The following is a 27,181-nucleotide window of genomic DNA, read 5'->3' on the forward strand; positions in this document are numbered from 1 at the left end:
AAAAACTAACAGGTTTCTATGCAAAATTGCATTTGAAAACTAAACATAATCAGTAATAAGATTTTGTTTGATAAGAAAACTTACCTGCATAAAAATAAGGAGTAAGCTGTTAAATAGTTTGAGATTTGTTGTTGTTCACTATGGACCATAGTATGCTGGACCCTTTGATCTTCTACTATCTCTCAAAGTCTGTCCAAGTATTGTTTCCATGACATTATCTATCCATCTCATCTTCTCTTCTGTTCCCTTTTCCTTTTGTCTTTAATCTTTTCCAGTGAGTCACATCTTCTCATTATATGGCCAAAGTATTTAAGTTTCAACTTCAACATTTTATTTTCCAGTTAAAAGTCTAAATTAATTAATTTAAGTATTGACTGATTTGATCTTGCTCTCCTGCTGAGAGATCAAGACTCTCAAAAGTCTTCTACAATATCATAATGTGAAAACATTGATTCTGTGATTCTTAGCTTTCCTTATAATCCATATACTCTGAGATACAAATTTTTAAAAATGCAATCCTTTTAACCATTAAGGTACCATATATCAATATCAACCTAAAGCAACCATTGGGAAGGTGACATGTATAGCTTTTTGGAAATCTATCTAGTTTTTCTTCTTGACCACCTCTTCTTGCTCAGTATTCACAATGTGTAACCTATAAAGCCTTTCTACCCCTGAATTTTCTTGCAGAAGGGAAGCTTATTGTTCTGATTTAGTCTTGAGATTGCTTTTCAGAGAACTAGTTTTAGAAATTATTAGGAATATTATAAGATCATAAAATTTACAAGTAAAAAGAACCTTAGATTCTAATCCAATATATTTGTATTCATATGAAGAAACTGAAATGCAGAAAAATTAGATGACATATAGGATCACACAGACTAATGAATATTAGCACCTATTTCTATACTACTCAAAAGAGATAAGACTATTTGATGAGTTCATGTTGAAGGATCATAAACTCACATTCAGAAAACGAAGGAACCTTAGGAATAAGTCAACCTGGACGTCTATTTTACAGAGAAGAAAAAAGAGGCTCAGAAAAGGAAAATTATTTGTCTGTGTTCACACAACTGGTTAATGTAAGAGCCTTCATTTGAACTTATTTTCTCTTGTTCCAGTCCTGAGCCCTTATATAGTGGAATCTGGAACCAGACTCACATTTTTAATCTTTAATTCAAAACCTTTTTTTTTTTTTTAATCTTTCTCATTAAAGCTTGATTTAGTTCTCATCAGATGGTAGAAGCTGACAAAGTACCTTGTGTATCATGTAATACACAGTTATTGTTGTTCATTCTTCATTTTGAAGAGGACATTATATGGTGACAACTTGACTTGCTTGTGAATTGTACTTAAATGATGCAGTTGTAGCCTCTCTCTTCCTGAATCACAAAGTCCTATGACAATACAAAAGCCAGGATGACTGGCAGTGGCCTGGAATGCATTGGATGACCTTGGCATCTTCAATATCTGACCAAACTTTAAGCTCTCTACAGCACCTGCTTCAACCTTCTTCATGTCCCTTGGAATAAATTGTTCTTTTTTTCCAATTTCACTAGTGAATTCTTGGGGTAGACACACTCTTGTCTTATTGATGAGTTTGAGACCCTAACTTGGTTTATCCTATCTGATGAGAGGATTTAATGGAATGTGGCCATTGTATATGTCCATCTTCTCATAGTCACAGGAGACAGCACATTTAATAAAGATCACCATGATTTATAGTCTTTGATGAGGATAAATATTATTCTTATTATGCATGAAAAAAGCAATACAGAATTTTATTGAAGACTGCTATGTAGGCTTGGCTTTTTAGAAAACCAAATCTAAAGTGGTTTGCTAAGACCAAATTTTATTTCTCCTTATTAAACATAGAAACTGCTGATATATATTAATTAGAAAGCACAGTGGTGAACTGTGCTTTCAACAGAGACTTCAACTAGTGACCAGGACATTGATTTCTATTCTGATTCAGCTAATTCAGATTTCTACTCCAGAGAAGTTGTATTCAGGTAGGGTTTGGATGAATTGTGTTTGCTTCTAGCTTTGAAGTACATATTATCAATTCCCTCACGAAGCAGAACCTTGGTACTGGGAAGGAATTTGCATATTTAATTCACATTCTTAATGTAGGAAGAAAGAAAGGAAGGATTTATTAATTCTTACCCATGTACCATGTACTATGTTAAGTGCTTTATAAATATTATCTCATTTGATCCTTATAATACCTATGATATAGATGCTAATATTATTCCCATTTTACTGAGGAACTGAGGCAAACAAAAATTGTGATTTGCCTTAAGTCACACAGAGAGAAAGCCACATTTGGCTTCAGGTTTTCTTGAATCCATGCCCAGTGGTATATCCATTGATATATCTAGTTACCTAAATTATCTTGAATAGATTTTATTCTATGAATTGTATTTTCTATTTTTACCTTATAAGTATTTTTAAAATGAATATATCTAATAAATTAAATGAATATATTTATTAAATGAATATATTAAATGAAAATATCTTATTAAATGAATATAGTTCTAGTTGTGGTAAGCTTTTTTCTTCTTGAAACTCTCATAGGAGAAAAAAACACAAATCCTGCTCTTTCTACTTTTAAAGTATTTATTTGCTGATATCAGGCAGATGTGATTTTAAAGTTGTCTTCATATTCAAGAAGGACCAAAGTGACATTACTCTTTCTAGGTCAACATAGTGTCTAATTGTGGCTGATTAGATCAATACAAACTCAGAAGACCCTACCACAGGTTGGGCACAAATAATCCATATGAACATTTGGAGTGGAGATATCTCTAAACTTACCCATGTTATATTTATTTTGAACTACTGCGGTTCTGCTTTACAGAATAAAACACAGCAATTCTTTGATGTTAGCATATCATGCTGGGTGGTCCTGTGCCAGTGTCTCACATGTCTCACAATCAGTTCCAAAATTTTTCAGAGAGACCTTGAGAGTGTTCTTGTGTTGCTTCTTCTGACTTCTCTGTCAGTGCTTGCATTTTGTGGGTTCTCCATAAAATAATCTTTTACATAAATGTGCATTTGGCATTTGAACAATATGGCCAACCCATTGGAGTTGTGTTCTCTGAAGTAGAGTTTGAATGCTAGGCAGTTCAGCTCAAGAAAGGTTCTCAGTGTCTTGTAGCTTATCTTGCCAATTGATTCTCAGAATCTTCCTAATACAATTCAAATGGAAGACATTCAGCTTCCTGTCCAAGCATACAATAATGAGTTCAACACAAAGACTCTGTGGATCATTAGTTTGATAGGCAGCCTAATAGTTCTCTCCTGTTACTCTTTTCCTTCAGACCCTGCCAAACACTGAGCTAGATCTGGCAACGTATGAGTCAGTCTCATTATTTCTCTGGATCTTCCTGGAAAATATACTACCAAAATAAGTGAACTTATCCATAGTAGTATTCAAATTTTCTCCATTTGCTATAACTAATGGTTCCATGTATGGATAGTGTGCTAGCTGGTGGAGAACCTATGGCTTTTTAGTGTTAATTATCAGGCCAAAGTTAGCACAAATAGCAGAAAATCAAACCATACACTGTTGCATCTCAGCCTCAAAGGCTGCATTAAATGCACAATGATTTGTGAACCAAAAGTCACATACCAATTTTCCTTTTGCTTTAGTCTTGGCTTGCAGCCTTTTCAAATTAAGTAATTAAATCAAAATAATTAAATTCAAATTAAGTTAAAACATGCTAAAAACCTGCTTCACTCCATGGGTGAATGGGAAAGTGTAAGCGAACTCCCAATTATACATAACCCATGTAAGCCTTATATGGAAGTTCATCTTTTCATCACCTAGATCAAAGGTGTGATTTTCTAAGTAGGTTGCAGTGAATACTCCAGATTTTTATGTTTCTTTCACCTGGTCCTTAAATATAAATACAGTAATTCTGATATTTGGTGTTTTCAAATACTTGGTCTTTTGGGACTATTCTCCCAATCAGCACAGACAGGTAGGTCTCTGAAAGGCAATAATTATATTTCTCCTTAGAATCAAGGATTGAGGGTTTGGAGCTCTCTTTCTAATGAGCATGAGCATCTCCTACCAGGGTGCTCTCTCCTTTGACTATCAGTCAAAATCAATTATTCATTCAAATCCATTATATTTATAGCTCTTCAAAGGCAGAAATTGTCTTTTACCTTTCTTTATATCTTCAGAGCTTAGCATGCTACCTGACATAGAATAGGCACTTAACAAATGCTTCTCAATTACTTATTTATTGATTTAATTAGACTTTAGAAATAGGTGTTTACTGTAGTGGTCTATTTGGTACAAGGCATCCTTTTCCCATCTTACTTCCTACAATGCAACAATGATACATAGGTCATAGAGCACTGTTCTGGGCTGGATCTGTTTCAGAACAATTCCCTGGTAGTTGGTATTTGATATTGCAATAGAATAAGATACTTTTAGCTCATCCAATAATTATCAAAGGGAGATTTAGTTGGCCCCAGCAGGAAAAGGATATTCAGCATATAGGATACAAGGAGTTAATTCATCAATACTCCCATGCCTTGGTTTGGTCAACCAGCAAAGCACCAGAGAGAACCTGGACTCTCAGTTGTTTTGTATTCAGACAACCGGGAAATGATGTCATTATTTTGAGCTTTTAGCATCCTGGGATAATTAAGTATTAAGATGGTTTTAATATTTATTAAGGGAAAAACTGGCCTTATGACATCAAGGAATTAGGATATAATCCAGAACTACTCCAAATCCATAATTCTTTCCATTCTACTACATTGCTTTGTTTACTTACTTTAGAATGGAAACTTTTAGAGACCAATGGCAATTTCTCGTATGGTTCAATTGAATAAATATTTGAATCAGAAAGTCTATTTTCCCAACCTGGCTCTTCTACTTATTGATCTTGATAATAAAATTTAACCTCTTTCAATTAAAGTTTCTCATATATCAAGTAGATAGTGTAGAGCTAATATTATAATGTGTATCCCAATAGATTTAGTAAGGATCAAATTAGAAAATTTTTCCTGTGCCATTGGGATCTTCAAATATACATAAGAGAGAGGTTTTTTTTTAAAGAAAAAAATGCAAAATGAATAATCCTGAGCCTATATGTACAGTCAAACATTTACAGAGATTTGTTTCCATTTAGAGAAAGATTTGAATGTATGTCCTTATTTGAATGTCCTTTACTTTTTACTTTTTTCTTCTATCCCCTTTCCTATTTTTGATCTGACTTTGCAATTCCCAATATTATATGTATATTGGTATATTTTATGAGTCATGTAAACAAATTCCAAGCTGGGAAAATGGCTTTCTTTCAAACTTGACATCCTAAAGAACTATGAATCTTAAAAAGAAAAAGGAATGAAAACACAAGAGAAAAAAGATACAATATACATAGATAGGGGTTTTAACAAGGAAATGAAAACAGTCAAATGAGATAAAGAAAAAGGAAGTCAATAGAAAAAAAGAGGTACACAGTATATGTATCAATTTTTTTGGTTTAGAAAAGAGATTGTGGTTATAGACTGTCTTTATGTTTAATTTTTTGTTTCTTTAAGATCTTTTAAAATTATACTTTCAGAACTCAAATGTAGTTACTTAATCACAGCTCTGTACAAGAGAATCTTCTTCCTAAAGTAGATATAAAAGAAAAAAAGGGTGTGCTTCATATTAAAATCCCTACTTAAAGAAATTTATTTCTTGTAATTATTTTCTGTGAATTCCAATTTCTTCTGTCATCATAATTTTATCTGTTATATGGTATCCTCTGCTTACTAAATATCTTAAAGTCAGTTCAATCTAACGATTAGAAATACATTACATTGTAGCTAGCAATACAAATAATTTTAGAAAAATAAAAATTAAATATCTTTTGCAGGCAACAATGTAAATTTTTTTTCATAAAGGATCTTTGAAGAAAAGATCAAATAGTAATTTCAGACTAAGTAATTGTTATATCAAAGGAAAAAAATCATAGAAAAATTAGGAAATTACACAGAGAAAATGACAAAAGAATACATACCAAAACTTTTCTCTATAGGGCAAACATATCTCTAAATGTGTTCCATTTAATTGATAAATAAATTTAGGTTCTAGATTGTTTTTTAAAGGGGAAGGAAAATTATTAAAGTAAAGCCTTTTTTTCATTGAAAAAAAAAAAGAAAACCAAATTGAATTAAAAATTAGAATTTGTTGTTACAAATGAAAATGAAATAAAGGAAACTATTAGAAACTATTTACCCAAAACATATGTTTTTTTATTATAACTTTTTATTTATTATAGCTTTTTATTTACAAAACATATGCATAGGTAATTTTTCAACACTTATCCTTGCAAAAAAACCTTCTGTTTCAAGAATTTCCCTCCTTTTCCCCACCCCTTCCCATAGATGGCAGGTATTCTAATACACATTAAATATATATTAAATCCAATATATGTATACCTATCCGTACAGTTATCTTGCTGCACAAGAAAAATCAGATGTAAGAAAAAAAAACCTGAGAAGGAAAACAAAAATGCAAGCAAACAGCAATAGAATGAATGGAAATGCTATGTTGTGGTCCACAATCAATTCCCATAGTCCTCTCCCTGGATATAGATAGCTCTCTTCATTGCTGAACAATTGGACCTAGTCTGAATCAATTCATTGTTGAAGATAGCCATGTCCATCAGAACTGATCATCGTATAGTCTTGTTGTTGCGATGTACAATGATCTCCTGGTTCTATTAGTTTTACTTAGCATCAGTTCATGTAAGTCTCTTCAGGCCTCTCTGAAATCACCCTGTTGGTCATTTCTTACTGTACAATAATTTATTCAGCCATTCTCCATTTGATGGGCATCTATTCAGTTTCCAGTTTCTAGACACCACAAAAAGGGCTGCCACAAACATTTTTGCACATGTAGGTCCCTTTCCCTCCTTTAAGATCTCTTTGATAACCCCTGCTCTTGAGGAACTTAATATTCTGATGGGGAAAGGCAGCACATAAAAGGGAGATGAAAAAGGAGAGGGGAAAAAATGAGAGAAGATGCTCAGAGCAAGAGCAATATCGAGAAATTCTGAGAGACTTAAGACATGCAGCCTGGAGAGAAATGAAGACATAATTAGTCTGAGTCTCATGCTTAAAATGTAATTTTGGGGAAGCATCAGCCAATCAGATAGCAAGACCATTGGGGTGGAGGATACTTCCAGTACATGAAGGTCAAGTGTGGAGTGAGCTTCCAATGTTTCTACAAGACATTGTAGAGAAACCCCAAGAGAGTTAGAGAAAAATCTCACTCTGGAGAAAAATGAAGACCTTTTCAAAAGAATAATTTACCTATATTTATAAATATTAAATAATTGGAAAAATCATATATTAACATGTTTATGTTTATAACAAAATAAAATCCATATAGTTATATTCATAAATGCAGGAAAAACCTTAGACTAGATGCAGCTTAGGAATTAAAAGAATCTTCTTCACATGGGAAATAACGTCTGTCCAAAACAGAGTCAATGTTATACACAATGAAGAAAAGGGAGAGGCCTTTCTAATAAGATCATAGATAAAGCAAGTATGTCATTTATTAGCACTATTTTGTTATATAGTTCTAGAAATGCTATCTAAAGCAGGAGGAAAAGAAAAAGAAATTGAAATAATAAAAAAGGAAACAAAACTATTACTTTTCACATATGAGATAAAGATCTCTCTAGAGAACCCAAAAGAATTCATTAAAAATATATTGAAACAATTAAGAATGTTAGCACAGTTGCAAATCCACATGAGTCAACAGCATATTTTTGTTATCCCCAAAATATTGTAAGAAATGATAGAAATAGAAATTGTAGATCTAGGAAAAATACTGAAATTAATCCTGTGGAAGAAAAGATAAAAATTTTCAAAATAAAAATAACAAAAGGAATGGAAAAGAACCTAGATCTCAAATTATAAATTTTAAAAAGCAGAATCATCAGAATTATTTGGTACTGTTTAAAAAAATTGCTCAATCAGTGAATCTGAATCAAACGAACATGGAAGAGTAGTATTTGATGAATAGTGATGGAAGGCAGTCTGGAAAAAGGTAGAAAAAAAATCAGCATTTTATACTTTATACCAAGGTAAGATTCAAAGGGATATATAACCTAAATATGAAAGGAGACATCATATATAGATAGAAGATCAAGGGAAAAAAAATAGCTTTCAGTTCTTTATTGAGGGAAAGAATTGATAACCAATCAAGGGATAGAGTATCATAGAAGATAAAAATGATAATTTTAATTTCATGACAAAGTTTTTGTACCAAAAAATCTTTAAAACCATGAGTCATTTTTTAATTTGATAGGCAAAAGATAGGAATAGGCCATCTTCAAAGGAAGAAATTCAAGTTATTCATGGCAAATAAACAAAGCTCCAAATCATTAATTACAAAAAATTCAAATTAACACAACACTGAGGTTCTATCTCATATTCATCAGATTGGCCTAGGGGGAAAAAGTGAAAATGATCAAGTATTAGAGGACTGCGCAATAACAAGCTCATAAATATACTGTTGGAACCATGCATTGATCCCAGTAATTCTGGAAAGTTCTAAACTCAGTTTAAGAATTAAGCTCTAGGAGCAGCTAGGTGGCACAGTGGTTAGAGCACTAGCCCTGAAGTCAGGAAGACTTGAGTTCAAATATGACCCCAGACACTTAACACTTCCTAGCTGTGTGATCTTGGGTAAGTCACAACTCCAGTTGCCTCAGCAAAAAAAAAAAAAAAAAAAAAAAAAAAAGCTCCAAATGTCAGTAAATTGTACATACTCTTTGTCTTAATGATATTGCTACCAGACCTGTACCCCAAAGAGATCAGAGAAAGAAGAAAATATACAAAATACATACAAAATATTTATATGTAAAAAGTATTTATTTACACATGTATAAAATATATGCATATATGTATGTATGTATAGTACAGGTTAGCTCCCTGCAGGGCTTTGGGGTCAGCCAGAGTCAGGATAAATTAAAATCCTTAGTCTTTAGGGGGAGAAGTGAAGGAAGCAAGCAAAATCCTGGATTCTGGAGTCTGGAGTTACCAACCTCTCTCCTCCTCCTCCTGCCACCAAATGACTCTGGCCTCTCTTACCTGCCCTCTAATCCTTGCCTATGATTATCTTAACACCAAACATTTAGCAAGCACCAAAGGTGAGAATGTTGGGGATCCAGGCTTATGATATGTGAGACAAGGCACGGGTTTAGTAAAATAATTTACTCAATTTTCTAAAATATAAAAAAATAAAAGTTTATTTTAAATCACTGAGAGATCTCTGTCTCACAGTGGACAAAATCTCTTAGATGAGATTAGAGTTCTGCCCGTTGGTACAGTCAGAGTACTTAGTTTTATGATCAGAGTTAAGTCTTTGAAACAATAGAGAAGTTTTAGGCTTGAATAGGCTTCAGTAAAGTTATAGTTTGATTGGTGGTAGTTCAAATCTATAGAAAGCTTAAGTGGTGGTACTTAACATAAATTCAGTTCTTTTGAAAGTTAAGTAGTGGTACTTAGCTTTAGTTCAGCTCTATAGAAAACTTGGTTATAGTGTTAGCTGAACTCTATAGAAAAATTAATTAGTGGTTGGTTTCTAGGGTGAGATAGAATTAAGGAATCTAGTTTCAAGGTGACTGACTTCTGATTTCCTAAATCTAGAAGAGCCATTATCCAAATCTATGCTAATAGAATCATAATCTCACATCAAATACCCTTAAGTGCTTGATTGTCTGATTCAAGCATTCCTTTTTGGAGTTTCAGCCCTCTACACATATGTACAAAATATTTATATACATATTATAAAAACATAACAGATTCTTTACTTAATAATAAAGAACTAGGAGCAAAAGGGGTATGTTTCAAATGGAAGATAGATGAAGAAATTATAATATGTGAATGTATTGTATCAGAAGAAAAAAAACAAAAAAACCAAAAAATTTTCTCCCATCCTCTCCAACATTTTTCATTTTCCTTTTCTGTTATGTTAGCCAACCTGATAGGTGTGAAGTGGTAGCTCAGAATTATTTTAATTTGTACTTTTCTAAACAATAGTGATTTGGAGTATTTTGATAATTTTGATTTATCTGAAATCTGAAAATTGCCTGTTCATTTTCCTTTATCAACAAGGTAATGTGAATTCATTATGTTTCTAAAGTAAATTCCATACTGAAGGACTTTTTGGCTCTACTCCATATTCATTTCTAATATATAAAAAAGTTTTTCAATCTACTTGCAGAAAGGTGTTACTTTATAAATATTTCTATTAGTATGTATATATAAATATTTCTATTAGTATGTATATCTGAAAACATATGACTTTTCATAAGCATATGAACAGGTTTTTTTTTATGACTTTAATTAGATCAAAGTAGTAACATTCTGAATATAAGTACATTAAATTTCAGAATAAAAACAGACTAAGCAAACTGTTCTTAAACAGTTATTCATTCACCTATTTTTCCCCTTCTTCCTTCCTCCCCCTTCCTCCTACAGATCTGGAGTTGAAACTTTGCCCCATAATGCTAAAGTGCATTACAATTATGCTAATTTCTTGAAAGATCAAGGTCGAAATGAAGAAGCTATCTACCACTACAAAACTGCCCTCAAGTAAGTTTTCTGCTATGTGCAGTCTGGATTACTATTTATTACTGAATTCTGTCCTGATACACATGTGTTTTGTTGGGTATTGTTAATGTTACTGTTTTTATCCTGATAGTACATAAGTTCTGTTAATGTCTTAACTTGAAAGCCTTTTGACTTTGTATTAAACTTGGGATTTTAATCAACTTTTTGTGCTTTTTTATAAAAGTTTCTAGAGCCAGGAAGACCCTGTTTCAAGTCACACCTCTGATACATACTAGCTGTCTCATCCTAGGCACTTTATTTAATTTCTCTGCTCTGGGAAATTTTCTAAGACTGTTAAATTGCAGAAATGTACTGACCTGCATTGGTGGAGAGTTTTCTTATATAAGTGGTCCAAAGACCTGTCCTTATCCCTAAATATTTAAACTATGAATTTGAATGTATGTTGGTAATAATAATAATAATAATAGTGGTTAACATTTATATCATGTTATGTGCCATTGCTTTATAAGCATTTATCTTACACAATAATCCTAGAAGTTAGATGCTATTATTATCCCCATTTTGTAGATGAGGAAATTGAGGTAAACAGAGATTAAGTAACTTGCCTGGAGCCACAGGGATAGTAAGTATCTGAGACCAGATTTGAATTCAGATATTTCTGACCTTAGGCTCAGTAATTTATCCACTACCATATAATTTATAAGCAGGAAGTGGGTGTCAAAAATGTTAGCAAATTTCTAGGACATTAATAATGATAATGAATAATATGTATGTAATATGAAAACACTAAATCTCTCACAACTTGGGAGAGATTTATATATAAGTAAGTATATTTGTGTAGTAAAAAATATTTAATACCTGTTGGCTACATTGAAGCAAAAATTCAGTTATAAGAAATTTAATTTCCATGTTGGAAATATAATGGGAAAACCCCCCAAAACTGATGTATATACATCAGTATTCAAAATAAATAATACTTCCCTTCAGGAGGGTCTATTATTAAATGTCTAACAACCATCCTCCTTCCTCAAAAAGAACAGTTGATATTCTGTTGAGTTTAAGTTGCATTATTAACATTTTCCCTATCACTTTCTTAAGGTCAGTCAAGCAATGAAACAAATCAAATCCTGATCTGTAGAATTTCTAGATGTAAATAAATGCTCATACTTAAAATTTAACAATAAATTCTCATAATCCGGTATGAGGTGGCTCCAACACATTTCTGCCAAATTTCCTTTTTATTCGAAATCCTGCCAACTGTAGATATATTTATTTCTCCAATATAGGAAAGCAAAAAAGTGAAGTTAATAATGCTTCTATATTCAGGATCTGTCACAGGTAGCTTTTGAGGCATTAAGTGATTCAGTGGATAAGAATACTAGACTCAGAGTCAGGAAAATCCGAGTTCAAATTTGACCTCAGATAAGCTGTTTGACTCTGGGAAAGACATTGTATTTTTGTTTGCCTCTTTAATATTTTTTTCCCCCCGAGGCTGGGATTAAGTGACTTGCCCAGGGTCACACAGCTAGGAAGTGTTAAGTGTCTGAGACCAGATTTGAACTCAGGTCCTCCTGAATTCAGGGCTGATGCTCTATCCACTGCGCCACCTAGCTGCCCCCTGCCTCTTTAATTCTAAAATAGGATTAATAGCAGGACCTATCTTAGGAGGTTATGAGAATAAAATGGGATATTTATAAAGTGCATTTCAAACCTTAAAGTACCATATAAATGCTAGGTATTATTTTAAACATTCTAATTGTAATTAATATGATATAAATGATATAATAATAATGATTATGATATATATTTATGTTTAGAAAACACCAGCTACATCATCTGATTTGACAACAGCAATTCCTATGAAAGAATCCAGAAATTAATCCCCTAAAAATTCATTTTGAAACTGTGTGCTCATAAATTAATCTAGCTTTTGCTTCCAACAATTGCAAGCACCATAAAGTAAAATAAATCTTCTCTTCAGGTATAATCTCTGCTGCTTAAGCAATGGAATTCAGTGTTTATTCTCACTGCTCTCTCTATAGAATATTTTTTTCGTGAGATTGACCTATATTATTAGATCTTATATACTGTACCATTCCCCTATTAGAAATATATTTTGTAAATACATGTCAAGAGAACAGGAGACAGAATGGTAGTAGAAAATGCACTTGATATTGGGAGAACTATATTCTAGAGAACTAGTTCTGCAACTAGTTTGATGCATAACACTGGACAAATTATGTTTCCTCTTTGTACCTCAGTTTTGTCTTCTGCAAAATAGGTCCATAAGATTCAGAACTGGAATGGATCTTTTAGGCCATCTAGTCCAAATTATTTATTTTATAGATAAAGAAACTAATTCCAGAAGAGGTTACATAAGTAATAAATGGCAGATCCAGGATTCAAACTCAAGACCTCTAGTTCCAAAAACAATGCTCCTTCCAAAGCAAACTTTTATTAATGGCCTATTATGGATACATTATAAGTTCATATTATCCATCTTCAGCCAAGCCTTTACTATAAGACATTATTCTTCCCCAATTTAGTTCCATAAAAGATTTTGTTAACCTTCTCTTCTCTTCTCTAGCTTTCCTTACTTGTACTCTACCAAATCTCAGGTGAGGAACTTGTCACTTATCTTAGTGGAAAAATTCAAGCTATTTGACATGAATTTATTCTTCTCATTTCCTCATTGCAAAAACCTATGATATAATTTTCTCCTTTTCCCCTATTTTTTTGTAGTTCCTAACAACATGATCCTTTTCCTTGCCAAGGCCAAATTCTCCACATATCATTCTTGACTTTCTATCAAATTGCAACTTCAATCATCCCACTTCTAAATTTTGATCTATCTACTGGTTCCTTCTCTTATTGTCTTCTAACATATCCAAGTGTCTCTTTTTTCCTCATTTTTTTTTTATTATAGCTTTGTATTGACAAAACATATGCATGGGTAATTTTTCAACACTGATTCTTGCCAAAACTTATGTTCCAACTTTTCCCTCCTTCCCTCCATCCCTTCCCCTAGATGACAGGTAGTTCCATACATGTTAAATATGTTAAAGTATATGTTAAATACAATATAAGTTTAATGCTAAATACAATATATGTATACATATTTATGCAGTTGTCTTGCTATGCAAGAAAAATTGGATTTAGAAAGAAGGTAAAAATAACCTGGGAAGAAAAACAAAAATGCAAGCACATGATAACAGAAAGAGTGTAAATGCTATGTTTTAGTCCACACTCATTCCCCAATGTTCTTTCACTGAGTGTTGCTGTTTCTGTTCATTACTGATCAATTGGAACTGATTTGGATTCTTTCATTATTGAAGATAGCCACTTCCACCAGAATTGATCATCATACAGTACTGTTGTTGAAGTATATAATAATCTCTTGGTTCTACTCATTTCACTTAGCATCAGTTCATGTAAGGACCTCCAAGGCTTTCTGTTTTCATCCTGCTGATCATTTCTTACAGAACAATAATATTCCATAACATTCACATATCATGATTTGCCCAGCCATTTTCCAATTAATGGCCATCCATTCAATTTCCAGTTTGTAGCCACTACAAAAAGGGCTACCACAAACATTTTTGCACATATAGGTCCCATTCCTTTCTTTAATGTCTCTTTGGGATATAAGCCTAATAATAACACTGCTGGAGCAAAGAGTATGCACAGTTTGACAACTTTTTGAGTATGTTCCTAATTGCTCTCCAGAACTCCACCAACAATGTATCAGTGTTCCAGTTTCCTCACATCCCCTCCTGTGAAGTCCGAGTTAGCTCCCTTTTGACCAGCCAGAGTCAGGATAAGCAAAAGTCTTTGGTCTTTAGGGGGAGAAGTAAAGGGGATCGCTCACACTCTCCACTGATTGACCTCCCTTTTCGTTGTCCTCCTCCAAAGTGACTCTGGCTTGTCTTACTCCACCCCCTAATCCCTCCTGTAGTTATTTGTATACACCAAAAGATGGAGCCAGCACATAATAGTGAGAAGGGCCATTTTTCCAAACATATGCCAATAGAGTATTGTCCAGTAGGTAATTAGCCAGTGCACCTATTCAGAATTTCTGCCCTTTACACCTTCCTATGAATTTGTCATTATCTTTTCTTGTCATCTTAGTCAATCTGAAAGGTATGCAGTGGTATCTCAGAGTTGTCTTAATTTGCATTTCTCTGATCAATAATGATTTGGAACACCTTTTCACATGGGTAGAAATAGTTTCAAAAATTCATCATTCAAAAATTGTTCATATCCTTTGATCATTTATCTATTGGAAAATGGCTTGATTTCTTATAAATTTGAGTCAATTCTATATATATTTTGGAAATGAGGCCTTTATCAGAACCTTTAACTGTAAAAATGTTTTCCTAGTTTATTGCTTCTCTTCTAATCTTGTCTGCATTGATTTTGTTTGTACAAAAACTTTTTAACTTGATATAATCAAAATTTTCTATTTTGTGATCAATAATGATCTCTAGTTCTTCTTTGGTCACAAATTCTTTCCTCTTCCACAGGTCTGAGAGGTAAACTATCCTATGTTCTTCTAATTTATTTATAATCTCATTCTTTATGCCTAGATCATGAACCCATTTTTATCCTATGTATGGTGTATGGTGTTAAGTGTGGGTCAATGTCTAGTTTCTATGTATGGTGTATGGTGTTAAGTGTGGGTCAATGTCTAGTTTCTGCCATACTAATTTCCAATATTCTCAGCAGTTTTTGTCAACTAGTCCATTCTTATCCCAAAAGTTGGGATCTTTGGGTTTGTCAAACACGAGATTGCTATAGTTATTGATTATTTTGTCCTGTGAACCTAACCTATTTCACTGGTCAACTAGTTTATTTCTTAGCCAATACCAAATGGGTTTGGTGACCTCTGCTTTATAATATAGTTTTAAATCAGGTATAGCTAAGCCAACTTCATTTGATTTTATTTTTTTTCTTTGGTCCCTTGAAATTCTTGACCTTTTGTTCTTCCAGATTAATTTTGTTATTTTTTCTAGGTCATTAAAATAGTTTCTTGGGAGAATTATTGGTATAGCACCAAATAAATAGATTAGTTTAGGAAGTATTGTCATCTTTATTATATTCGCTCGACCTATCCAAGAGCACTTAATATTTTTCCAATTGTTTAGATCTGACTTTATTTGTGTTTTGTAGTTTTGTTCCTGACTTTCCCTTGGCAGATAGATTCCCAAATAATTTTATACTATTGACAGTTATTTTAAGTGGCATTTCTCTTTGTATCTCTTGCTGTTGGATTTTGTTAGTGATGTATAAAAATGTTAATGATTTATTGTAATGTTCTCTGGTTAGGTTTTCATGGGCTCTCTGTGAGCAGCCTTCATTTCAGTTCAGTAATCACCACAAGAACAGCCAGATGTTAAAATTCAAATCCTTTATTATCTCCTTACCTGGGATTGGGCAGCTTTCTTAGAGGCCTTCCATAGTCTTGGTTTCAGTGGAGAAAATGGAGGAGAGCCTGCCAGCAGGAGCCTGACCAACGATCAAATAAATCTCTCTCGTTGGTTCTGAGAGCTTGAGCTCCCACCCCCAGTCCTTTGTTTTCTTTGCCTCTGAATGAATCTGGCTGAGGCTCCCAGTTTATATGCTCTACACTGAGTATAAACTAATCATTATATCACTAGGAAACCATTATTTGTTGAAAGATTAAATCAATCATACTGAATTTAGAAAACTATTAAGCACCATGCTAAACTAGATAACCACTGTTTCATCAGTTTCACTTAGTATCTTTTAAGTATCCTTGTTTCAAGTTCAGAGTTCTGGCCCATAACAATTTATGTGGATTTGTTTTGTAACCTACAACTTTGCTAAAGTTGTGGATTATTTCTAATAGCTTTTGAGTAGAATCTCTGGGGTTTTCTAAGTATACCATCATATCATCTGCAAAGAGTGATAATTTGGTTTCCTCATTACTTACGCTAATTCCTTTCATCTCTTATTGCGGAAGCATTTCTAACACAATATTGAATAGTAATAGTGATAGTGGGCAACCTTGTTTTACTCTCCAAATCTCTTTTAAAAAACAAAACAACTACTCCTATTCTTCTCTCCCCCCTCATGCTCAGAAAGGCTTACTACATTTGTTGACCTCATTATCTCTCTTTCCATTGCATTATGATTTTCAGTTTATTAATGATTTCTTAATTACTATATCTGATGATATTTTCTCTGTCCTCTTTTTTATATACTGCATTTGACACTTTTCACCATTTTTCCTCTCTGGGCTTTTTTTTTTTTTTTTTTTTTTTTAAAGCTTTTTATTTTTTATTATTTATTTATTTATTTATTTTTATTCATTTTTCCAAATTATCCCCTCCCTCCCTCCACTCCCTCCCGATGGCAGGTAATCCCATACATTTTACATGTGTTACAATATAACCTAGATACAATATATGTGTGTAAATACCATTTTCTTGTTGCACATTAAGTATTAGCTTCCGAAGGTATAAGTAACCTGGGTAGATAGACAGTAGTGCTAACAATTTACATTCGCTTCCCAGTGTTCCTTCTCTGGGTATAATTATTTCTGTCCATCATTGATCAACTGGAAGTGAGTTGGATCTTCTTTAAGTTGAAGATTTCCACTTCCATCAGAATACATCCTCATACAGTATTGTTGTTGAAGTGTATAGTGATCTTCTGGTTCTGCTCATTTCACTCAGCAACAGTTGATTTAAGTCTCTCCAAGCCTCTCTGTATTCCTCCTGCTGGTCATTTCTTACAGAGCAATAATATTCCATAACCTTCATATACTACAATTTATCCAACCATTCTCCAATTGATGGACATCCATTCAACTTCCAGTTTCTAGCTACAACAAAAAGAGCTGCCACAAACATTTTGGCACATACAGGTCCCTTTCCACTCTTTAGTATTTCTTTGGGATATAATCCCAATAACAGCAATGCTGGGTCAAAGGGTATGCACAGTTTGACAACTTTTTGGGCATAGTTCCAAATTGCTCTCCAGAATGGCTGGATTCTTTCACAACTCCACCAACAATGTATCAGTGTCCCAGTTTTCCCACAGCCCCTCCAACATTCATCATTATTTGTTCCTGTCATCTTAGCCAATCTGACAGATGTATAGTGGTATCTCAGAGTTGTCTTAATTTGCATTTCTCTGATCAGTAGTGATTTGGAACACTCGTTCATATGAGTGGAAATAGTTTCAATTTCATCATCTGAGAATTGTCTATTCATATCCCTTGACCATTTATCAATTGGAGAATGGTTTGGTTTCTTATAAATCAGGGTCAGTTCTCTATATATTTTGGAAATGAGACCTTTGTCAGAACCTTTCCTTTTAAAAATATTTTCCCAATTTGTTACTTCCCTTCTAATCTTGTTTGCATTAGTATTGTTTGTATAGAAACTTTTTAGTTTGATGTAATCAAAATCTTCTATTTTGTGATCAATAATGATCTCTAATTCTCCTCTGGTCATAAATTCCTTCCTCCTCCACAGGTCTGAGAGGTAGACTATTCTCTGTTCCTCTAATCTATTTATGATCTCATTCTTTATGCCTAAATCATGGACCCATTTTGATCTTATCTTGGTATATGGTAAAGCTTTTTATTTACAAAACATGTGCATGGGTAATTTTTCAACACTGATCCTTGCAATACCTTCTGCGCCAAATTTTCCCCTCCTTCTTCCCATCCCCTGCTCTAGATGGCAGGTAGTCCAATAATTAAATATTGTTAATTATATATATGTATACATATTTATTAGTTATCTTGCTGTACAAGAAAAATCTGATCAAGAAAGAAGAAAAAAAACTGTGAAAGACAAAATGTAAGCAAACAATAACAGAGAGAGTGAGGATACTATGTTCTGAAATCATCCTGTTGGTCATTTATTACAGAAAAATAGTATTCCATAACATTCATATGCCATAGTTTATTCAGCCATTCTCCAATTGATGGGCATCTATTCAGTTTCCAGTTTCTATTCACTACAAAAAGGGCTGCCACAAACATTTTTGCACATGTGGTTCCCTTTCCCTCCTTTAAGATCTCTTTGGGATATAAGCCCAGTAGAAACACTGCTGGAGGATGATTTCAGAAAGGCTTGAAGAGGCTACATGAATCGATGCTAAATGAAATGAGCAGAACCAGGAGATCATTATACACAAAAACAACAAGTCTATACCATGATCAATTTTGATGGATGTAGCTCTCTTCAGCAATGAGAGGTTTCAAACCAGTTCTACTTGTTTAGTGGTGAAAAGAGCCATCTATGCCCAGAGAGAGGACCGTGGGAACAAAAGTATGGAATACAACATAGCATTCTCACTCACTCTGTTATTTGCTTACATTTTGTTTTCTTTTCCTTCTTTCTTGATCTAATTTTTCTTGTGCAGCAAAATAACTGTATAAATATGTAAACCTATATTGGATTTAACATGTATTTCAACATATGTTACATTTATTGGACTACTTGCCAGCTTGGGGGGGGGGAGGAAGGTGAGGAAAATTTGGAACAAAAGGTTTTGCAAAGGTCAGCGTTGGAAAAATTACCCATGCATATGTTTTGTAAATAAATAAATTATTTAAAAATTTTTTTAAAGGAATTTTAAAAAAAGAAGAAACACTGAGTGATCAAAGGATATATGCATAGTTTGATAATTTTTTGAACATAGTTTTCCAAATTGTTCTTTAGAATGGTTAGATCTGTTCATAGTTCCACCAACAGTGACCCTGTTTTCCCACATTCCCTCCAACATTCATCATTATCTTTTCCTGTCATCTTAGCCAATCCGAGAGATGTGTAGGAGTATCTCAGAGTTGTCTTAATTTGCATTTCTCTGATCAATAGTGATTTGAAGCACCTTTTCATATGATTACAAATAGTTTCAATTTATTCATTTGAACATTGTCTGTTCATATCCTTTGACTCTCTGGGCTTTGTTATACTACACTCTCCAGTCTGTTCATCCAGAAACTTAGGTACTAAAGCCTGTCATCTCCCCAATTGGAGATTTTCAGCTTCCAGCACTAAGGTCTTTAGAATAAAGAGCAGGATAAGACTAAATGTCCACTGAGATCCATTCCAGCTTTTATATTCTGTGCTTCTGGATCCTTCCAGCTAACTAATACCTTTAGGCTTAGATGTTGTTGTTGCTACTCTGTCTCTGAATAATGGGACTTTATTCCACTAAAGAAGATCTCACACTAATAATTTATGATGATTTTAATTTTAATCTTTCAATGCTAGACTATAAATTAGGCAGTGAGTATTTGCCTATTAACTAGTAGACTAATAGATATCCCAGAGATGACTCTTCTTTTATTCATCCAAATTTTATACATTTTATACATCCAAATGGATGTATGAGTAAAGAAAAAAAAAAGCATAGAAATCAAGCCCACTGCATAAGGTTATTTTTTCTGCTAGTCTAGTCAAATTCCTAGCTTATTTATGAGTAATTGTCTTGTATTCTAGTAAAGGCCTAGAAGGAGTTTTACAGAAAAACCTCTACATAAATATGAACAAAAGTGGTCAGAGTATAATCACAAAAAGATTGCCAGTTTTAAAGAATTAAAAAAAAAACAACTTCATCAATTGGACCTGATATTTATTGAGCATCTGTTATACTTATCTGTTATATTTGTTTCTTAACACTTGTATGGTTATATTACCTAATTTATCCTAATATATTGCTAAGTAATTCCACCAAATAAGATCAATGAACTTATTTTTCTAGTTTTCTCTTGATTCTTGGTCATATAGTTAAGAGTTGCTACTTAGTTCTGACTTTTGCTTATAAATACTCTTATTTTCTTAAAGTTCCATTTTCCCCCTGTAGACTTATATTTATTGTTGCAGATATATTTCTAGTGTTTTTTCTTTCTTTCTTTGAGCAAATCTTTCCATTTTGGATAGTTTGTCTCTACTTTCCTTGCCATAATAATTTTCTTGGGTAGCCACTATTCTATTCTTGTACTTGGCAGTTGTCTTTGAAATTCACATAAAGAACTACAAATAGATGATGGCCCCTTCTCGGGCACAAGCTTGCTTGGGAGGCCGTGAACTCTTGGCTTGCAACCAGATAGACATATTCCCCCACATCTGAATCTTTAGTAAGTTCAGAAAATAGTCCTTAAAAAAAAGTGCATTCCTTTAGTATGTCCATGAAGATCTGTATTCAGCAACCAATTAAAAGATTACCTCAACACACTATCTGTATTTCTGAGTTGTTATTACTTAGAAGCAATCAGAGGATACCCATATTTACTTGAAATGAAAGGAGGTAAGATTTCATTCCATCATGGATGAAGGAAAGTAGTGGAATTCCATGTAATTAACTAGAATGCTAACTGAGTAGATACAAGGAAATATTTAAAATTTGTAAAAATAATCCCTTTACCAGCTTGTTGAAAAATCCATTTATATGAAATACAATTTTTTTCATAATTATGTCAGTATTTGTCTTTGATTAAGTGGGGCATTGAGTAATTTTTACTTAATTAGATACACAGAGGATATTGTTTTATAAGCCATTATTACTAACTCCACCCTAGCCACCCAAAAAACCCCTGTATCTTATATCAACAATATTCTTCCTCAGAGTGCCAAAATTTTCTTGCCTTTCTTCCATACATTACTATTTATTTCAATGTATGGTATCAGTGACAGTGTTTTTTCCACCCAGTTTTTATACAAATAAATAAATAAATAAATACAATTCTGTAGTTAGCTACAGAAGTGCCTGACTGTTTCAAAGGCAGTGCAATTATAGGAGGATATAAAATGGCATAAGTATACCATGGCATAGATGTGGAGACTATATACTGCATAATATTCTGAAATTTTAATAACAGGTTGATCCCATTGTGAAAGTTCTTACTGAATTTTGTCTGACTTTTCTTTAGAATTAGTTTCATTTCAGATCTTTATTTCAAGGGCTCCATAATCTTAGAAAGTAAGAAAAATTTCAGCCTTTCTTTTTAAAAATCTTTTTTTCAGGACATCCTAACTATTATATTATGTCTAAGTATCATGGAGAAGTTCCCTTTCTGCTTTCACATAAAGCACTCTGTTAAGATTTTTTTTTTTAAATACTGTTGACAGATTTTATTTCACAAAAAAGACTTTTGGATTAGGCTTAAGTTGATAATAAAATCTAACCATTGTTAAAAGAAATAAATCATTTTTGGACTGCTTCTTATAGAAAATATTTTTTGGCAAGGAGAAGTCCATTTAGAATGTGCCACAAGCAGTAATTATGGTTACAGAAAGATAGACATGCTGTATTTGTTAGAGCAGTCAACTGTATTGACATATCTGGTCCAGTTAGCTTTCTTTTTCCTGATAGCCTAACACAAATTTCCTCTTTAAACACATAACTAAACTTTCTTATGGGTCTGGCAAATCTATTTAGTAAAATCCTATTAGTTTCTCTTGTCCCCAAATTAAATTTAATTTGTTGGAAGGTAGGGGACAGGTATCAAACATATACTTGCAGTTTTAGGGGAATTAAGAAACATAAATCCTTCTTTTAAAAGACTTATACAGTTAAAAAAAGAGTTTAATCCCCCTACTATCCACAGATCAGATAATATAATCAATGATGTAGTCATAAATAAGAAATTATTCATATGGTACCAAGCTGATAATACCCAGTAATCCCTCATGAAATATAAACACCTCTCTCTGAATAAAAATGGTGAATGTGATTGACTGGTATTAAAACAGTTCTCTTAGAGGTTTTAAATAGGTAAGTCCTGGACATAATCAGCAGTTTTTGAGTTCAGGTATTTGATAGTTTGAAAAGAGAGACATCAGATAAGGATGTCTTCACTTCTTCACCTCTTGAGAAGTAAATTTTCTTTCTACTTGCTTAGGAAATAGCCCATTTAGCATTGGAGAGTTATTTCCTTTTTTTTTTTAAATTTTTTATTATATATATTTTTAATAATATTATCCCTTGTATTCATTTTTCCAAATTATCCCCCCCCTCTACTCCCTCCCCCCGATGACAGGCAATCCCATACATTTTACATGTGTTACAATATAACCTAGATACAATACATGTGTGTAAATACCATTTTCTTGTTGCACAATAAGCATTAGATTCCGAAGATACATGTAACCTGGCAGACAGACATTAGTGCTAACAATTTACATTCACTTCCCAGTGTTCCTTCTCTGGGTGTATTTATTTCTGTCCATCATTGATCAAGTGGAAGTGAGTTGGATCTTCTTTATGTTGAAGATTTCCACTTCCCTCAGAATACATCCTCATACAGTATTGTTGTTGAAGTGTATAGTGATCTTCTGGTTCTGCTCATTTCACTCAGCATCAGTTGATGTAAGTCTCTATTGGAGAGTTATTTCAAGAAAAAAGGGTAAAGCTTGGCTTTACTATTTTGTGTCATTAAAACATTGTACAATTATGTAATATTATATGTAAAATTTCCAGAATTCAGCAAGCATTAAAAAACCAAATTAAGTCTTCTCTATATTTCTTGGTGAATTATGACTTCAGCTGATTGTCCATTTCTAATGTCTATTCAAAATACGTTGATAAATAATATTCCCCTAACTTCTTGTGATAATCTAGATAAAAGGCATTTTTCCCAAGCACTTCATTTCTTTATTGTGAAGTAAGGCGACCTCTTTTAACTGATTATGTATCTCATCTGGGAGACACTGAGATATTTTAGAGTTTAACGTAATAATAAATAGAATTTTATCTATATGTGGAAACACATGGAATTCCTTATTATCTTTTCAATTTGGACTCTGACCTATGCGTTGTCTAAGATGATGACATCTTTAGTGTACATATCAATCTGTATTTTTGTCTTGTTTGATGTTAATAATCAGTGTCATTGATGTAAAGTATTTCTGTTGCATGTTTCTAATGACTAACACATGCATGTGTTAATCCATTCCTTGTTAAATTCAGAGTAAGTTGAATGAATGGACTCAAAAACTATTTGTTTATAATTCAATGACAATGTAACAGAAGAGTTCTAATATAGGATCCTGGGAATCCATGTTTGGCCAACTCCAGTTTAACATTTTTATTAAGGATTCGAATTAAATCCTAAATGGTTTGCTCATTGAATTTGCAGATGATAACAATAACTGAAAGGAATAGGTGATTTTATGAGAGAATTTAATTGAAATTTTAAAAATTCTGATAAGACACATGCTATTTACATCTTAATAGAAATATAGGCTTGCTATCCAAAGCTGTAATATTTAAAAAGATAAAATCTATACTAGACCAATATCCTTAGTGATTATCATCACAGAATTTTAAAGGAAAATATTAGTGAAAACCTACAGCAACATGTCAAAAATATCATACACCATGATTGGGTGGATTTATATCAAATATGGAGAGCTGTTTCAATATTCAGAAAATTATAAATAATAAACTATATTAGTAGAAAGAACAAAGTTTTCCAACTCAGTAGAGCTGAAAAAGTTTTTTTTCCCCACAAAATACAGTTCCTATTTTTGTTAAAAATAAAACGAACAAGCATACAAGAATAAATGGATCTTAAAATAATGTTATATCTTGTTAAATTTGGTGCTTGCATTATGGGTAATGGAGATGAACTAGAAGTCTTTATAATAAATTTAAGGGTAATGCAAGGAAGTGTGTTATCATTATTATTTAGTATTCTATTAGAAATACTGTAACAGATGAGAAAAAGAATCCAAGGGAATAAACATAGTCAAAGAGAAAACAAAATTGTTACTTTCTCTGCAGATAATATGATGGTTTGCCTAGAGAACTCTTGAGTGTCTGCTAAAAATTTAATTAAAAAGATTATAAACAACTTAAGCAAAGTGGCAGGTTACAAAATGAATCATCTGGTATTTTTATTTGCCTTATGCTTGGCACTCTCTGGCTCCTCATTCTGACTGAGCATCCCTTGCTTCCTTCACATCTCAGCTAATGTCTGTCCTTCTCCAAGAAACCTTCCTCAACCATCTTTAATGATAGTATCTTGCCCTGTTGTAAATCTCCAGCTTATCTTGTATATGCCTTTTTTTGTTCACAGTTGGTTGCATGATGTCTTTTATCTCCATACCCTTTCACATCTGCTAGAATGAAAGTTCCTAGAGGGCAGGGGCTGTTTTTTGCCTCTCTCTGTATCCCCAATTTTTAACATGATGCCTGGCACATAGTATATATTTGATAAGTGTTGTCTGACTGATCTTACCAGCAAAACCCAGCAGGAAGATTTAAAAAGAACAATTCCATTTAAAAATACAGAAGATAAAAATATTTGGAAATCTATCTACCAGGGACTCATACAGCAACTATATGACTAACTAAAAACATTATTCACAGAAATTTAGACAGACCCAAATAATTGGTAAAATAGTAATTGCTTTTGTTTATTAGCTGAGGCAATAAAATGAACATGACAATACTAAATTAATTTTCATCTTGTTCCATAACAATTAAACTACAAAAGTGTTATTTTATGGAACCAGAAAAATGATCTTATTTATCTAGAGAAACAAAAGATCAAGAATCTTAAGGAGAAAAATTAAAAAGTTGGAAAATTAGGATAAGCATTATTATATTAAACAAATTATACTAAAAAATTTCTTGGCACTTGTTTAAAAATTAATGAAACAGATTATGTTTCAAATGAAAGAGAGATGTATATTAAGCAAATGAATCAGGTAGGCTAATTTTTTATATATTCAAAACTCAAAATTATTGGTGTAAGAATTCACAATTTGATAAAAACTGCTAGAATGCAGTTTGACAGAAATTAAGGCTAGACCAGATTTTTTCACCATATACTAATACCAAGACAAGTTCCAAAAGGCTACACAATGTGAACATAAGAAGAATGACGTCTTAAAACAGATTAGAGGAATAAGTCAAAAAATACATATTAGATTTTTTCGAAGAGCTTGATGTCAAACAAAGGTTAGAGAGGATTAAAGGGAAACAATTACAATTTTGATAACATGATGAAAGTTTTTGCACAAATGAAATCAATGTTGAAATGAAAAGAAAAACCACCTAAATGGGGAAAATATATTTGCAGCAAATTTCTCTTTTAAAAGTTTCATTACTAAGATATATAGGAAGTTGAATCAAATTTACAATAAGAGCCAGTTCCCAGGTGATAAATGAATATAAGAATATGAAAAGACAGTTTTTAGAGAAAGGAGACATAGAAAAAATGATACTTCTTTGTGATTCTAAATCATACTCATCAAATTCTAAAAATTGATATAAATACCGGAAAATGATAATACTGAAGGGACTTTAGGAAACCAGATACATTGATGCATTGTTGATGGAATTTTGAAGTAGTCCAAATATTCTGGAAAAAAATTGGAATTAATTTATTCTCTTCTATATGATGTTTACCTCATATTTCACTGACCAATCTCTCTTTTTTAACCACAACAAAGTCATTTTAGTATAGTTTGAGATGTAGTGCATCCTACTTTTTAAAACTTTACATTTTTTTCAATTAACAAAATTTTTTTCTTCCCCTTCTTCCAAAATATGACAAATATTCATAACAATAAAACATATTCCCCAAAACTAGATCACACTGCATATTTCTTGTTTTCTTGTTTTCATCATCATTTCTATTCAGTCATGATTGATCATTGTATTGATCAGTATTAACATTCTGATCAAGATTCTTTTTTTCCCCCTGAGGCTGCGGTTAAGTGACTTGCCCAGGGTCACACAGTTAGGAAGTGTTAAGTGTCTGAGATCAGATTTGAACTCGGGTCTTCCTGAATTCAAGGCTGGTGCTCTATCCACTGCACCACCTACCTGTCCCAAGATTCTTTCAAAAATATTTATCTTCACAATGTTTTGTTGTTACAGAATAGTTTGTTCTACTGGTCCTCTTATTGATTCCTTTCCCTCTTATACTGTCTTTTTATCTACTCAATAGTTATCTTGTATATTCTGATTTATTTCTCTGTTATTGCAAATATTGCCAACATAAGATCCTTGAGGGCCAGAATTAGTTTTCTTGTGTTGTTTTATTTTTTTTTTATCACAGGGAAGTGATTGTTGTTGTTATAACAACACTTAGCATAGCCTGGCACATAAAAAAATGCTTAACAAATCTTTATTAATAAATTGTTTGTTTGGAGAGTTTCTTACACTAATGATATAGTCATGAGTAAGGTAGTGGCAAGGTATAAAACAAAAATCTCTTGGGAAAGAAATTATGTCTTTCAGTGCAGATTAACAGATGTTTTCTAATTTGTAGTTTTAAAATGATTGGCTAAAGCACTGAGAAGTTAAGTGGTGTCTGTCTAGTCTTGCATGGGCAGTATGTCAGAGAGGGGAATTGAATTCAAGTCTTCTTGATTCTCATTGTATATCTCTATTCTTTACATCATCATATAATCTATTCTCTCATACCAAATATGTTCATTTTAGCATCAAAATTTTAAAAGTCAGTTTTGTATTGTACTTCCACTTGAATTCTATTCTAAAGCTTTATCATATTGTAATATAACCCCCTCTGCCATCCCACATTTTCCTTCTTTTTCTGAAGACAATACAGACTGAAGGCAAGACC

At 32.6% G+C, this 27,181-nt stretch overlaps 1 protein-coding gene across 6 annotated transcripts in view; it reads left to right on the forward strand.

Moving 5' to 3' along the window:
- Window positions 1-27,181, forward strand: part of TMTC1 (transmembrane O-mannosyltransferase targeting cadherins 1) — a 318,149-nt gene that overhangs the window by 211,883 nt on the left and 79,085 nt on the right. For 5 of the 6 annotated variants that reach the window (XM_074270645.1, XM_074270646.1, XM_074270644.1 and 2 more), the window contains one exon: window positions 10,507-10,620. The exons of the other annotated variant lie outside the window; for it this stretch is intronic. In XM_074270645.1, the coding sequence (XP_074126746.1) occupies window positions 10,507-10,620 (114 nt within the window). The remainder of the gene's footprint in view (window positions 1-10,506; window positions 10,621-27,181) is intronic. 6 annotated transcript variants of the gene reach the window in all.

This window comes from Sminthopsis crassicaudata, chromosome 5 (assembly GCF_048593235.1).
Source record: "Sminthopsis crassicaudata isolate SCR6 chromosome 5, ASM4859323v1, whole genome shotgun sequence".
In the NCBI taxonomy this organism is placed as follows: domain Eukaryota; kingdom Metazoa; phylum Chordata; class Mammalia; order Dasyuromorphia; family Dasyuridae; genus Sminthopsis; species Sminthopsis crassicaudata.